The following is a 15,634-nucleotide window of genomic DNA, read 5'->3' on the forward strand; positions in this document are numbered from 1 at the left end:
GAGATAGGGGCACGTGTACTACCAATGATTCGAGAGTAACACTTGTTATTTTGGGGGGGATTTTTGTTTGGGTTTTTTTTTTTTTTTTTGCAGTACATCATACATAAACAAATGAAGTCTTAATTACGCACTGAAGAAGTCTTTGGTTTGTTTGTTTTCTTTGGATATTATAAATATCAGTACTGTACAAGTACATAAGGGCAAAAACAAAACAAAACAAAACAAAACAAAGAAAAAACAAAACACATAACGTTGTCCAGAGGGTCTCTGGTTCAGTTTTTCATGGTTAAAGCTTTTCCACCGAAGTTTTTTTTTTTTGTTGTTGTTGTGTCAGTCAGCAGCCGTAACTCTTTGGTCACGCTTTGGTGCAGGTGCTGGACGAGGAGTTGGCCGAGTTGGAGCTGTTGTCATCGAGCCACTTGTCCAAGCTCCGGCGGCGTGCGTTCATAAAGAAGTTGCTGACGGTGGCCAGCTCCAGGCCCAGCTGCTGAGAGATCGTGATTTGTAACTCTTTGGACGGACGCTTGTTCTCTTTGAATATTGCATGTAAAGTCCGGCGCTGGACATCAGTGAAGACCAACCGGGGCTTTTTAGATACACTCCCTCGCTCACCTTTACCCTGCTCCTGCTCCTTCCTTTTACATGCTGAAAAGCAAAGACAAACACAAAGAGAAGTCCATGTCAGAAATCCATATCAACCTGATACATCTTTGAGATACTTAGAGAAGTTGAGGTGACTGTGACGAACCGATGGAATGGTTACATGGAGTTTTCTGTTATAAGTTATACCTTTAGGTTGAACACTAGCATTTTTAACTCTATTCTAAAATCATGTTTTGCAACATAAAGATTCTCCACGAGAGGGCACCATTAGCAACAAAGTAGTTTTTGATGACATCATGTTCTCTTGTGTAAATATAATATGTAAATAAATAGAAAATATTGAAATGTATGTAAATAGACAGTATTCAGAATACAGTTACATTGGTGAAATGAATGGATTACATGACGGGATGTATTCAGTTGACGTGTTTATTTACACTCAAATTCAATTGCAGCAATCACGCATTCCCTAGAAGCCTTTAAAATAAAACAAGCAACAGGTAGTGGTGCAACAAGTAGTGTCGCTTTCACACAGCTCAAGGATCCTGGTTTGCGGGATTGAGCCCCACTCCAGGTGACTGTCTGTGTGGGTTTCCTTCCACAGTCCAAAAAAATTAATACATCAATAATAAATTATAAATAAATGTGTCCATAGTTGTAAGTGAATGTGTGTGTATGTCACACTGCAAAGGACTGGTGGCCCCTCCAGAGTGTGTTCCTGCCTTGCAACTAGTGATTACGGGTAGGCTCCGGAGCAACCACAATCCTGAACTGGTAAGTTATTTTGTTTTCATTCTGGCCAAAGTCAACCTGCAGCTTACATATCATTGAATACATTTCTTTACATCTGAATCAACTGATTTATTTAACTGATATATTCAAACGACTCTTGTGAAAAAATGAAGACCCTGAAATGAAAAGTAACCTAACTATGACCTAAGTGATGTTATTGTAAATACACATTTTTAGACACAGGGTATAGAAACTGCCCTAAACCTCCGAAAGTTACATAGTGGTGTTTCTGCCGTGCTGATCCTAGAGGAACAATGACAGAGGCCCTACTGGACCTATTACAGCTCAGTTTGTAACAGTAAATTCTATACAAAAACAGAACATTATAAAACAAATGTTCCAATTCTAAAAGCTGATCCACGTTCAAAGCCATTGCAAAATTATATATTGTACATGATATATGCACATCTATGTCAACCTTAAAACATGAATTGCACATTAATGCACCACTTTTTTTAAATTTAGTGAGTATTCAGTTCTCTCTGAAACAAGGACGTCATTACGAGTGGATGGGAAGGGGCTACAGATGTCCTAAAACAGGTCTAACAATGTCAGTGTCCCAAATGTGTTATAGCAGAACAGAAAAAGAGTGCTACAGATTGTTCAGATAAGTTAATGATACTCAGCCAGCTTCTTAAAAATAGCCAGTTAAAAATACAGCCCCAGGTGAGCTCTTCCTGCAACTTCTCCTTTAGACTCTTTTGTCTTATTTTTCACCCTTAACAGCTGTGAAAATAATTAAGTGAATATTGGGTATTTTTCCAGGCAAATCACTGAATATATTCTGTGGACACATATTCTTATAGCCTTTACTCCTTTAAAAATATATTCAGGAAAACTCAAATACATTCAGCTAATTGCTGCAGGAGAAGAACACAGCAGAATATTCTTAAGTACGCAGGGTGTGAGTGTAGCATTCACGCTGTTTAAAAATGCAAGAAAATATTTAAATATTTAAAAGCATTCAGAATATGTAATTTACAATTAGTAATCTAATGGAATATGTTACACATTACATTTTAGGTCACGTGTTTTCAGTTCTGTAGTGGAACACATTGTAAAAACAACTCTCGACCAAAACACTGTCAAACGCGTACAATCTACATATAAATGAGACCTAACAGAATATTAATAATCTGGATAATAAACAGCTCCCCACACGGAATAATCCTGAAATAGAAGGTTCCAGAAGGCGGCGCTGTGAGCGCATAAAATTTATGCTTGTCAGTATGAGTAGCCAAAAAAGCAACCAATTCTTCATGCCCAGTTTTTGCTAGTAATTCAACGTATAAAAATTGACAGCCTGTTCCATAAATGCAAACAGTCTTAGCTGTAACAAACAGTGGGCAACTACAGCCGATAACAAGGGTATAATTTTAATATTTACGGACTCCCCACAGAAGAGCTAACATACAATTAGCATCGTACCATCAATTACTATTTACTGTCTAGCAAAACAAAAGTACTCTAAAGCTACGTAGATCTACGTATCTGAGGGTAACCTACGTACAGTTGTACGAACGTACAACGAATTATGAAACACTACAAGAACATGCACAAAAGTCTGGATAATAACTCCCAACACGAATCTGATAAGTCCCATTTTACGGAATACGCTGCAAAATATTGTGGGTAATGTAGTCCTAATAAACAGGATTTCAACATATTGCTCTGTTGTGAATAAGTCATTAAATGATATATGTTACAATTGTTACATTTAGCTAACAAAAACTGTAACTGTTTATATTAGAAAATGTAGAACTGTGCAGAACATTTCTTTAGATGATGCCTTCACTTATTTTTCTCATAGAAAATAAAAAAATCTCATTACAAACAAAAGATTTGCACACGTTTTTATCCAGGCCATTGTTGTGTCTACACAATTCCCTGTTGTCTTGCAATACATTATGATCGAAACTTAGACGCTGATATGTATATTTTATGTAATGTAGACAATTATTTTTATGGCATTCAGGGAAATACATCATGCAAACAAAAACCCGAATAAAAACTGACTTAGCCACAGTATAAGCGACAACGATGTAGCAGAAAGTATGAAATGTAAATAAGTATTTGAAAATGTGCTTTAAAAGGATTTTAAAAACAAAATAATAGACCCGGATTTTTACATTTATAATTGCCCGACTTGTAGTTTCAGATTTGGCCACACGAGTGCAGTCAGAGACTGTACATAGGTAGAGACGAAAGCAACCCAGACTCTTGCGTAAAGTCTCACTCTAACGTTGCACCACAAAATCTGTGTTTGAATATTTATAGCAAGCACTTACTCACAATATCCTGTTGCACACACAAGACAAATGAGAGAGTTCCAAAACAAATATTTTGGAATTTGTTGGATATAGCCTCAGTCTCAAACTTCAGACCTGGACTTAGGTTTAAACACAGGCTTATGCTTAGATTTAGGTTTAAACACAGACAGATCCAGGCTTAGGCTCAGATTTAGGTTTAAACACAGATAGATCCAGGCTTAGGCTCAGATTTAGGTTTAAACACAGACAGATCCAGGCTTAGGCTCAGATTTAGGTTTAAACACAGATAGATCCAGGCTTAGGCTCAGATTTAGGTTTAAACACAGACAGATCCAGGCTTAGGCTCAGATTTAGGTTTAAACACAGATAGATCCAGGCTTAGGCTCAGATTTAGGTTTAAACACAGACAGATCCAGGCTTAGGCTCAGATTTAGGTTTAAACACAGATAGATCCAGGCTTAAGCTCAGATTTAGGTTTAAACACAGACAGATCCAGGCTTAGGCTCAGATTTAGGTTTAAACACAGACAGATCCAGGCTTAGGCTCAGATTTAGGTTTAAACACAAATAGATCCAGGCTTAGGCTCAGATTTAGGTTTAAACACAGACAGATCCAGGCTTAGGCTCAGCACGGACATACTGTAAATATGCTATATAAACCTATATACAGACTTAAACTGTAAAAACTCACGGTTTGTCTGCAAGGTCCTCAAATCTATTATTTTAAAGGTTCCTGTACTAATAACATGATGAGAGTTATATTTTAACCAGTAATCAATCTTTAATAATCAGGCTTAATGTATTTTTTTTTTTACTAAAGTTAAAAACATACAGATAGACTAAAATAAACAGAACAAGCATTGAAGAAGCCCTGGATGATTCTCAGGAAGGGCTCTCTCTCTCTCTCTCTCTCTCTCTCTCTCTCTCTCTCTCTCTCTCTCTCTCTCTCTCTCTCTCCCTCTCTCTCTCTCTCTCTCTCTCTCTCTCACTGTGTGTGTGTATGTGTGAATGTATTTAAAGATATCTGTTGACACACAAACATATGAACTAGAAAGAGAAAGAATTATCATTGTTTATATATTCTTTGGACCTGTTTGATGATTAAACATTTTAATTCATGCATTTTTGTTAGTTTTTCATTCCACATAATATCATGTATTGCATTATGGGTCTATGCAATATGTACAAATGTCATTTTTATATAACTATTTCCCGGTTCCCAGTTTCTCTTCATCTATTCATTTTTAAGAGGTTGCCTTTTGTTTGAGACTTAAACCTGAGTGTAGTAAATGAGTTAAACACACACACACACACACACACACACACACACACACACACACACACACACACACACAGCATGCACGCACCACACAAAAAAATTTGTTATCATGCAATCTTGGGCCATTACATATGTATTAACTAACTGTATTCATAAGTACTACTAGCCTAACCCTCAACCTAACCCTAAACCAGAACCTTAACCGTTACCAAACTGAGCACGTGACCTTGTAGCGTAACCTTACGCCCCCACAGCGTGAGTCTGTAAACATGTTTTTAGTCCTACAACGTGATATTCCACACACACACACACACACACACACACACAAAGAATGCACTAAGACGAGCAGTGTTTGAAAAGTTGATTTAAATATATGAATACACGCACGTGTTTTCAGGTCAACATAACTTCAGATCTGCTCTTAAGCAGCATAATTCAAGCTTATTGTACAAAAGTGGTGAAAATGTTTTAAATAAAGAACAAGCGTCCCACAAACAGTAAATAATGTATAATTATAATCCACTATTGACGAAGCATAACAATATTTTACATCTAAAAATAACAATAATAATGGATCATTTCAATAGGTTTATACGAACTACGTGCTTGAAACCTAATAAGAAATACTTATATGCTCTCTCTCTCTTTCTCTCTCTCCACCTCTCTCATTGGGAATTTTATATTTAAATATTTATATTTGAGGTGGAATCACATAATATAAGTATGTAAAATGAAATTAACGCATTTTACAGTAACACGGTATACCACATTTTACAATCGCTGATTCTGGTTAAAACACTTGGAATTTTAAGGAAAAGTATGCATTCTCTATTATTACTTTACTATTAATTCAAAAGAAATGTACAATCTGAAAGAAAATAATAAAATATCTAATATGAACGAGACACAATCGTCTGCATCGCATAAAGAAACCGAGTCTCAGAACTGCAAAATGCACGGTACAGAATTTTTAATCATATGTACGTGATTAGTAATTGACCGCGTTTTATAAAAAGAGTAAGAGCGCGAATTTAAATAATCGATTAGACCTCAGCTGATCAATAACAGTCTGCTGCTTCAGCTCTGAGGATTTACTAGGCACTGTCATTATTAAACACACAAATCATAATAAGAATAACAATATAAAAACATACCCAACGTAATATGCAATTACAATAAAATAAATTGCTTTATAGTACATGCATGTAAAGTATTGTAGATCTCTAAATAAAGGTTAAACGTTTAACCTATACTTAACCTTTAAGCATTTGACATAGTTGAATATTTTATGAATAAGCATTAAATAAATAAATAAATAAATAAATAAATAAATAAATATAGTCAATTTTGTTAGATTTCTACCTCATTATTAATTAATAACACCAAAATCAAATACTGAGTTTCAGCAACAACCTTTACTTGTTTATTACGTAGTAATAATAGTGCGTGGAATTAAATAGGAAATAAATCACCTATCTTTAAATAAATACGGGCATTAACGAAAAAACACTCGCTGGACCCGCACGTAAATGTGCTGAGAGCTCAAAATCAGCTATCGATTGTAGTAAAAAAAATATAATAAAATAAATCACACACACACACACACACACACACACACATATATATATATATATATATATATATTGGATTTTCCCCATGGAAAAAATACATACTGGCTAATATTATTCCCTTTTCGACAATGTAAATAGCTGCATGCATTTAAAGACTTTTTACAGCAGAATATGTCATTATTATTTTTAATAGTATTAATGTAGTTATTATTATTATTATTATTGATCAATTCATTCTCACAATATGTTCAATTTTTGTGTTCTCTCAAATCTTGCTAGAGGATTTAGTGGAGGCTTAATTACTTCATTAGTTAATTATCTTGCTCTTTAATTAGTGAAACGTAAATCAACAAGGAAGCAGATTTAAAATACCCAACGGCATGCTTGTGCCCTGGTGCACACTCTTCACGCTCAGCACATGAGCTGTCTCTTTCTTGCACACGCACACACACACACCTGTCCTTTGTGCAAAACCGCAAAAAAAAAAAAAAAAAAAAAAAATATATATATATATATATATATAAAATAAAAAAAAGAAAAATGTCATAGTTCCGATTCTCTGTGATTTTGTGATTATATTTGTGTTTGACTAACTCAGCTTCAGCAAGATCTAGATGATCATAACCTGCATTTGTGCTTATAGGTCACTATTGCAGGTCCAGACTCCAGAATTACCTGTTCCTTCATAGACTAGAACCCCCACCCTCCAACACAAGCTGAAATTGTGTTCTGTAGCAAAGCCACAATTTTCCAATAAAAATGGCACACTGCTTTCTAAGGCTAAATGTATAAAAGCCTTAATATTTCTCTAGTGCTCCTATCCTGACCACTCAGGGCTTCAGCTCAAGGGTTTAATACACCAATACAATGCTGAGATGGACAAAGAGAGGAAGAGTGAGAAGGAAAAAAGGGCCTACTTAGCTGCTGAATTCCACACAAAGCACCAGTACACACAGATTAACTTAGGTTGCATTAATAAGGACTTGATACAAATGTGAATCAAATCACCAAAAAAGAGGTCCTTTCACTGGTTTTTACATTCAATAAAGCACAGAAAATGGGCGCTAAGAAACAACAGCAAAACACAGTTTCGTGTTATTGAAAAAAATAGGCCATCATAGATATTTAACCATAAATAACCTGAAAGCATTCAGGAGGTACATTATTTTGTATGGAACCATTGCAGTAATGGAGAACCACATTGCCTTTAGTTCCTTTCATGTGGGACTTACACAGTAGCAGAACCATTTCTGGTGCTATGTGGAGTCATTTCTAAACCAGCTACCATCACAGACAATATTCAAATTGTTCTTGATTTCATACATAGCCTATGCTCTTATTAAAGACCATATTCAAAGACAATTCAGGAGGAAAACATGTTTACATTGGTGAAGAATTATGTTTTCATCCATATGAAACTGATGAACGCAATGGTACCTATCTGAATCAACCTCAAACTCAGGGCCTGTGAATCAATGACCAGAAATATGATGAAAGCAAACATATGAGCATCATATGGGAAAGGGAATCCTGGGATGAATGTGAGCGCAAAAGGCTAGAAGAAGAAGAAAAAGTAAAAAATTTGGTGTGCGTTACCTATTGCCGGCTCACCTGCGAGGCGCAGTGCGGACATCCTCTGGAACTCAGGCTCCTGCAGCCACTTCCACATCCTGCGGAAGGTCTCCCGACCAGACTTGAGCTTGCTCCAGGGCTTGGGGTTTCTCAGGAGGTCAGAGAGAGTGCCCTGGGAGCGGCACAGCACACGCTGGGCAAAGATGGCCTGTGGGATGCTATACCGCTTCAGCTCTGTAGTGATCCTCTGTGCCACCTCCTTGGTGTTCACCTCCTCCACAGCCCCGGGGACAGAGCCGGAGCCGGACTGTGGGCCGAGAAGGGGCTCCCGCGTGGGGGCCAGAGCTGAGGCATGTCCTAGGTGAGCGTGAGGATGGTGCGGGTGGTGGTGGTGGTGGGGGTGGAGGCCGTTGAGTTGGACCATCCCAGCAGTGGCTGAGGGGCTGATGTGCTGGTCCCCGTGTCTGGCCAAGACAGCCGGGTGGTGCGCAGCCTCAAAGCCATTGGGAGCCAGCATCTTCTCAGCATAGTGAGGAGGGGGAAGGCCTTGCTGGGCGCTGTGGAGACCCCCCAACCCTGACCCAGTCAATGGAGACAAGCTCTGGCCCATGGCTCCAACATCCTTGTGGTATGGCGCATAGAGGTTGTTCATGGAGGCAAGAGCTCGGTCATCCCTCATCAGAGTAAAGCTCCCACTGACGTTGCCGGGGATGCGCTGATGCGGGTGATGAGGTGGTGGTGGAGGAGGATGGTGATGATGGTGATGGTGGTGGTGATGGTGGTGAGGGAACTTGTCAGAGACGGTGGAGATGGGTGGTAAAGGCTGCAGGGGAGTAAGAGTTGTGTAGGTGCTGCTCATGCTCATCCCTGGAGGTGCTTCACAGGCCATGGTCATGGCAGCGTGCAGGTGTCCGGCCAGCCCCTGCTGCTGTGGCTGGGCTTCAGCCTGCTGCCCGTGGTGTTGGTGTGGGTGTTGGTGTTGGTGGGAGAGCTGTTGGTGTTGGTGTTGATGCTGTGATTGGTGGTGGAATTCGCCGGGCTCCATGACCACGGCTCGGCTGCCACCGCGAGCTGGGAGAAGATCTGCATCATGGCTCAGGTCGCCCATGTTCTCCATTGAGAGCTGAGCGTTCATGGCGCGCCGGAGATTGCGGGAGAACCATCTATGTAGACGGTACGAAGGAACAGACAAACAAACAGACAAACAAACAAGGGTGTCAGGGTCCCAAACAAGTCCAGGGAAGTCCAGAGAGGTCCAGAGGTCCTTAGATGTAGATGATGATGATAACGATGATGATGATGATGATGATGATGATGATGGTGGTGGTGGTGTCCTCACATGTGGTCCTTGCTGTTGTTGTTGTTATTATTTAGAGTTCACTGGTCTGATCAGAGTACACCTCCAGCGCCCTCCTTGGTTTCTGTTGTTGCTGTTATTTTTGGTTGGTTGTGGTTTATACTCCTTTATGGAGAGCCCTATAAAAGGAAATGTTCTTAGGCTACATCTACAAAAATGTACATGCTTTTTCTCTCCCCGTGGGTCCTCCAATCTTCTGGTCGCTCTAGTCCCAGTGGCTCTCTCCGATAGAAAACGAGACGTAATAACAGAGATGTACGATAGAGAGAATGAGAGAGAGAGAGAGAGAGAGAGAGAGAGAGAGAGAGAGAGTAAATTAAGGCCCCCGTGTGCTGTGGGCAGTTCTGTACGTCCCCGGGCTTTGCGCGCTGCTCTCGGCCATGGCTCCGCTCCGCTCCCGCTGCTGCTGCTCTCTTCGCTCCTTCTGCACAACTGACACAGCTGCGGCTCTCACGCGCCGCGCACGCGCGCACCAGACCACACCCCCTCCCCCCACCACCACTCTTAAACACACACACACACACACACAGAGACTCGACACCAACCCACCCTTATCCACACCCCCAGACTCTGACGTCACGTCTCAAGGAAACTGTCCCAATGGCTATAAAGCAGAGCAGGGTGTCAACATCAACACCAGTTTACTGTCAGGTGTCCATATGTATATCACAGTCATATGCATTCAATAGGAGAAAAAACAATTTGCATAAAAATGAATAACGTCGTAAGTCTACAAACACAGAACTTAAAATTTGTGCACGCTATTTATGTAGCCTGCCTTTCTACATTGTAAGTTTCCATTGTAATGGGTTAATATTATGGCCCTCACTGAGGAGGCTAGTCCTCCGGGTTGGGTTCATTCTGAGGTGAACATTAATAATCATCACGTGGAGTTTATGATAAGAGAAGGTGTTTAATTTTGAACTTTATATTGAACTTTAAAGTGCCACCCACACATATATGGCCATTGCTCTGTAACATTCAGACACTTTATGCCCTTAAAAAACAGCACGGATTCATTCACCCTCTTTCCTTCGAATCAAGCAGGCTGCTTGTTTGGTTACTGTGCTTTTAAGACTTCCATATGTAAATAAGCACTGCTTCATTCACAAAACACTATACGCAGGTGGGCGGGGCTTAAACGGAGGCAGGCTGAATATTTGTGTGAATGTAAATGTGTTAATTTCTTGAGACATTACACAATTCAAAATTGAAATTTTGAAGCATGTCAAAGTATTTTACATCTAATAAAGCATGGAACACTTTGGGCATTTCATTATATGGACCCTTGTGTACACAAAGAGCTTGAGATGAGTGTCTACCTCTAAAGGTGTGAAAAAATTAAAGTACATACCAATGATATGTTAAAAATGAGCTAATACGTATTAAACTCAACACAGATCCAAATGTTGTTGTCAATATATTGGCAAGGATTTAATTATGTGATGAATTAATGTTAATAATTCTAATAATAATTCACAACAAGATCGCAGAATTTGTATTATTTTGTTCATAATATTGTTATAACATAATAACAGTACTACATGCTGTTGTCTGAGAAATGTTTCCATCCCGATGATGACTGAACAAATCTCAGAATTGAATTTGAAGGCGCGCTAATCAGCAGCCCTCGTTCAAAACACACACTTCCGTCAAATTTTGGACGTTTTATGTCCTAGAGGCCTCGCATTTGCCCTTTAAATCAGCTATGGATTAATGGAAGCGCGAGGCTGCGGGGGCAGATCGTTTTCGCGCGCGGGTGAGTGGGGCAGATGTGTCCATTGTTGGGTTATTAGCTAAGAGTAACGAACCAACGAACCAGCTCTCTCTCTCTCTCTCTCTCTCTCTCACTCACACACACACACACACACACACACACACACACACACACACAGACACACACTCACACACACACACACACTCACACACACACAGACACACAGACACACATACACACACATACACATAGGCTATATACACACACCACGCAAACACACATACACAATATATATGCTACACATTCATACAAACGTATGCGCTCAGATATGCACTGCTCGAGTGAACTTCATTCAGGACTAAGCCATGAATGAACAGAGAGCACACTTCAGAAACACACTTGATTAGCATCACACACACGCACAAAACACACAGAGCCACCCCCACCTCCACACACAGACAAACCTTCCCAAAACACACACTCCCAGCAATATGCTTATATTTATAGTGAGTACTTTGGGTCTGTAACATTATTTATATTTAAGATTTAAGATGCATTCATGTGGGGCTTTATAGATGTCTTAAGTATTGTCTGTATTATGATATATGTATCATGCCTTATTATAGATATAAAAAGACTATACAAAACCCATTTCTGGAAAAGCTGGGACATTTTGTATATTAGCAGGAAACTGTGAATTGTTACTTGACTTAATACTTTATTCAGCTGTCAGATGTACTGAATGATTAGACTGTAAACAAATTTTACACATGCAACACAATTCAGTATTTGAGAAAGAGGCATGTTTATGACTGTTTTTAATTTAAATATGTTCTTCAATCATTTGGGAACTGAACATTTCTGACTATTTCAGCTTGATACAAAAGTCCTGCTCAACAGGCTAAGGTCATTGTTGTTTTAATTTATTTTTCATGATGCACAGTACATTTTCAGAAGGAGAAAAATAAGAACTGCAGGCAGGTCAGTCAAGCTTGCACCCTGTTTTTATTAAGCCATGCTTTTGCAGCACAAGCAGAATGAGGCCTGGTATTGTCTTGCTGAAATAACCATGAACTTCCTGGTAAAATATATCACATTGATGAACATATACCTCTGTGTTAAAAGTACTGTCACGCACATGAAAATCATGCTGTACCATGAGTACCATGAGTTTCTCATGCAGTGCCATCAGAGGGTTCAAATGTCCCACACATTCAACAGTGGTGTTCACATTTGCTTTTCAATGACTGAATTGTCTCAGGATTCCCTAAATATTTTTTCAATATCAATGGAAAAAAGACACAAAGAATTTATGCGTTGTGAAACATTAGTTCTGAATATCTTTCCTGACGTTTGGCACAAAGCGGTGAGCAATGAATTATCTTTGCTTTCAAACACTGAGCCTTTGGTGGATTTATTATTTTAAAAAAATTATTATATTATATTTTTCACTCTCCGGTAGGCTCCGGACCCACCGCGGACCCTGAACAAGATAAACGTTTCAGACAATCAATGAATGAATAGTTTTCACTCTTAATTTTTCCATCCCAGATGGTTTGGAGTAGGTTGTAAGCATCAAGTTGTATATTTGTTTATGGTTAGACTACAATGAAGTTGGAAATCAGTGAACATATTGGAAATCCTACATTTGGCAGTTAAAGAATAATTTGGTAGAATTAAGAAATTACAGATTTCAATACATTTTACCATGTCCCAACCTTTCTGGAAAAGGATTTGTTACTTTAACATGTCTTCTATTAGACTTCAAAACGTCAAGTTACCCTTCAATAGAGCTTGCTAACAACAGCTGGTGGCTAATTGCTGAGCGGTTGCCATACTGATGATCAGTGTAAATTACTGTTAATTACTGGACAGTTGACGCATGCGTATATGGCGGCTAGGTGACAGATTGCCCCCCTCCACCCCATACCCCCGCGTCAGCCTCTCCTCACTCAGAGAGCCCCAAACTCTGCACCGTGTCAAAGGTGAAGCTTGAAGACTCGCGAGCCCAGCAGCTGCTCGCGGGATGGGGGGCAGATTAACTTCTAGAGAGTTCTCTTTCTTTCTTTTCTTTTTTTAGTGGTTTGTTAGGGACCTGCTCACATCTGTTAGGGTCAGCAACAATGACCGTGGCTTTAACGAGTTAAATAAAGTTAAACTGTCACTAATTATAAGTCAACGCCAAGGATTTGCGTTGTTTGATTGGTTAAGACTGCATTGTGAAGGACAAAACGACCCAAAGTGGACCAAACTTACAGTGGTTCGATATGGAGTCTGATTTTTAAAAAAATGAAAACAAAAGAAAAAACAAATCACTGAAACAGAGTAGATTTACTGGACACATGTTTATTGAAAACGTATCAACGTTTATTTCCATTTCCAGAATCCAAAAATTCTGCAAAGATCATGTTACTGTTTTGCATAAGTGTACTGTATAAAATTCAAGGCACATTTTACACGATTTAATCACCATAACGCTGCCCCCCACCTCCATATTTGAAAGTCAGGAAATACATAGTAAATATACACAAAATTGTCCAATTGGCCAGAGTTAAGGCCACTGCAGAGGATATGTTTATCAAGGGAGAAAATCAATAAAAACTGTTTAAGCAGGGGTGCATAAACTTTTGCACACGGCACTAAAATCCTGTACTGTATTATATCTCGGTGAGACAGATATTATTAAGGATGTGTTTACACCAGAAGGGCCGCGCACGAATAAAGTGCAACAGCAAAGAAACGCGTCAGACCCAAAGTTACTGAAAACGTCCTCATTCCCAATATTTAACTTCACAGTCTCACAAGGCAGTAAACAGCAGAACGTTTCTGTAGATTTAAAGAGGAAACGGCTCACGTTGGAGCTAGAGTTGATGCTGATGGGTGCGAGGATGTGTTCGAGTGTGAATGTGATATTCAGGAAATTTCAGCGCGCGCCCCAGCCGCATCTGCGCGCATTCTCATACTGGTCGATATTTCTCATTCACGCTCGAGCCTGCATGACGCGCCAGGATGCGTGCGTGCTTGTGTGTGTGTGTTTCTGATCGAAGGTGTTTTTTTTCCTGTAGGCCTCAAAAGGTAAATGCTCCACAGCGTTGACAAAAATAAAATAAAATAAATAAAGACATGGAAAATATGAAAAATAAATTTTATGGTCTATAAAACAGGCATAAAACAACGACAGACGCTGACTAAATATTTCGAATATAATTAGATTGTAAAATTCCATTAGGCTATTTTTTTATTGTTGAAAAGGAAACACACTCGATGCCCCTTAGACACAGTTCTGACACAACTTCTAATGTGGGTGTTATAAAATAAAATATAATACAAATAAATACGTTTCATACGCACGGTAAAGAGGCTCGAGTACTGGTTCAGCCAACACAATACCTGACGAATAGTTTAATTGTCGACATATTAAAATTAAACTCGAAGGTGTTGATTCGTATAATAAAAGATATTGTAATTCGTTAAATATTACAAAACGTGTTCTATTGTGCACGTTTTCCTACCATTATTATTTATTGTTGTTGGTTTGGAACTCAACAAATATTAATCCACCAGTAGAATAGCGTCAATGTGCAGGAACAGCCTTTTGTCCTGTATTTTCCCTCAAGTATTTCTAAAGCTAATTCTAAACTACTCTTAAAATGTGTTAAATCAAACTTTTTTATTATTATTATTTATTCCTTTTTTGTACAGAATGCACGTTTCCATAAATATTTATTCTGCTGCATAAAATAAAATAACACTACAATATATGACGCACTAGTATTTTATAGTGTTTTAAATATATCTTATTATGGTTTTAGATTGACATTGTAAAATTCTCAAAAATAAATCAACTGGTTATTACTCATATATGTAGGTAACAGAAGTGTATATATATAATATAAAAAATTAAATATTGTAAATAGATTATTTCTGCGTTTTGTTTATTGTACTAAATACACATAGACTTTCAATGAATCTCATGAAACAATGAAAAGTTGACACCTACTTTTCTAATTTATCAAATGTAAAGATTTAAAAAACATGGAATCGTTTTTATAAATTACAAATAAAACTTAAACTGTACTAAAATGTAAAAAATGAAATTCTAACCCAAATGCAAACACTACATGTCCCTAAATAAAAGCAATTTTTGTGACTTACTATCAGAGCATAAACATACAAATATGAATCGTAAAACATGAATATGTTCTTCCTAAGTATATTTGCACACAAGCATATCTTTTGTGTAAATTATAAATCGGCGTAAATATAAATTAACCAGCATTCAACTTTCACCTGTGCAGTAACAAGCAGTTCTCGATTTGGAAGCAGCCACTACTTACATGTACATATTTAAAACATTAAATGATACTTTTTACAGTCACTGGTTTAAACCTGAATCAGAGGCTGATCACCAGCTCGAGAGCGATCAATGAGGAAGTGACATATTAACACACAGAGAAAGAGAGAGAGGGAGAGA

General features: G+C 38.5%; 1 protein-coding gene across 1 annotated transcript; it reads right to left on the bottom strand.

Moving 5' to 3' along the window:
• Positions 1-207: 207 nt before the first annotated feature.
• onecut1 (one cut homeobox 1) lies at positions 208-9,656 on the bottom strand. Its single transcript, XM_066685646.1, has 2 exons — positions 8,126-9,656; positions 208-645 (listed from the first exon to the last, which is right to left on the bottom strand). Exons 1-2 carry the CDS (start codon positions 9,219-9,221, stop codon positions 356-358), a joined length of 1,386 nt encoding a protein of 461 aa, XP_066541743.1. The 5' UTR covers positions 9,222-9,656; the 3' UTR covers positions 208-355.
• Positions 9,657-15,634: the final 5,978 nt, after the last annotated feature.

This window comes from Hoplias malabaricus, chromosome 11, assembly GCF_029633855.1.
Source record: "Hoplias malabaricus isolate fHopMal1 chromosome 11, fHopMal1.hap1, whole genome shotgun sequence".
Classification (NCBI taxonomy): domain Eukaryota; kingdom Metazoa; phylum Chordata; class Actinopteri; order Characiformes; family Erythrinidae; genus Hoplias; species Hoplias malabaricus.

Coding starts and splice junctions, on each gene's coding strand:
- onecut1 (XM_066685646.1), bottom strand. CDS start 9,221: ATGAACGCTCAGCTCTCAATGGAGAACATGGGCGACCTGAGCCATGAT. Junction 646..8,125: donor GTCCGCACTGCGCCTCGCAG/GTGAGCCGGCAA, acceptor TTTGCTTTTCAG/CATGTAAAAGGAAGGAGCAG.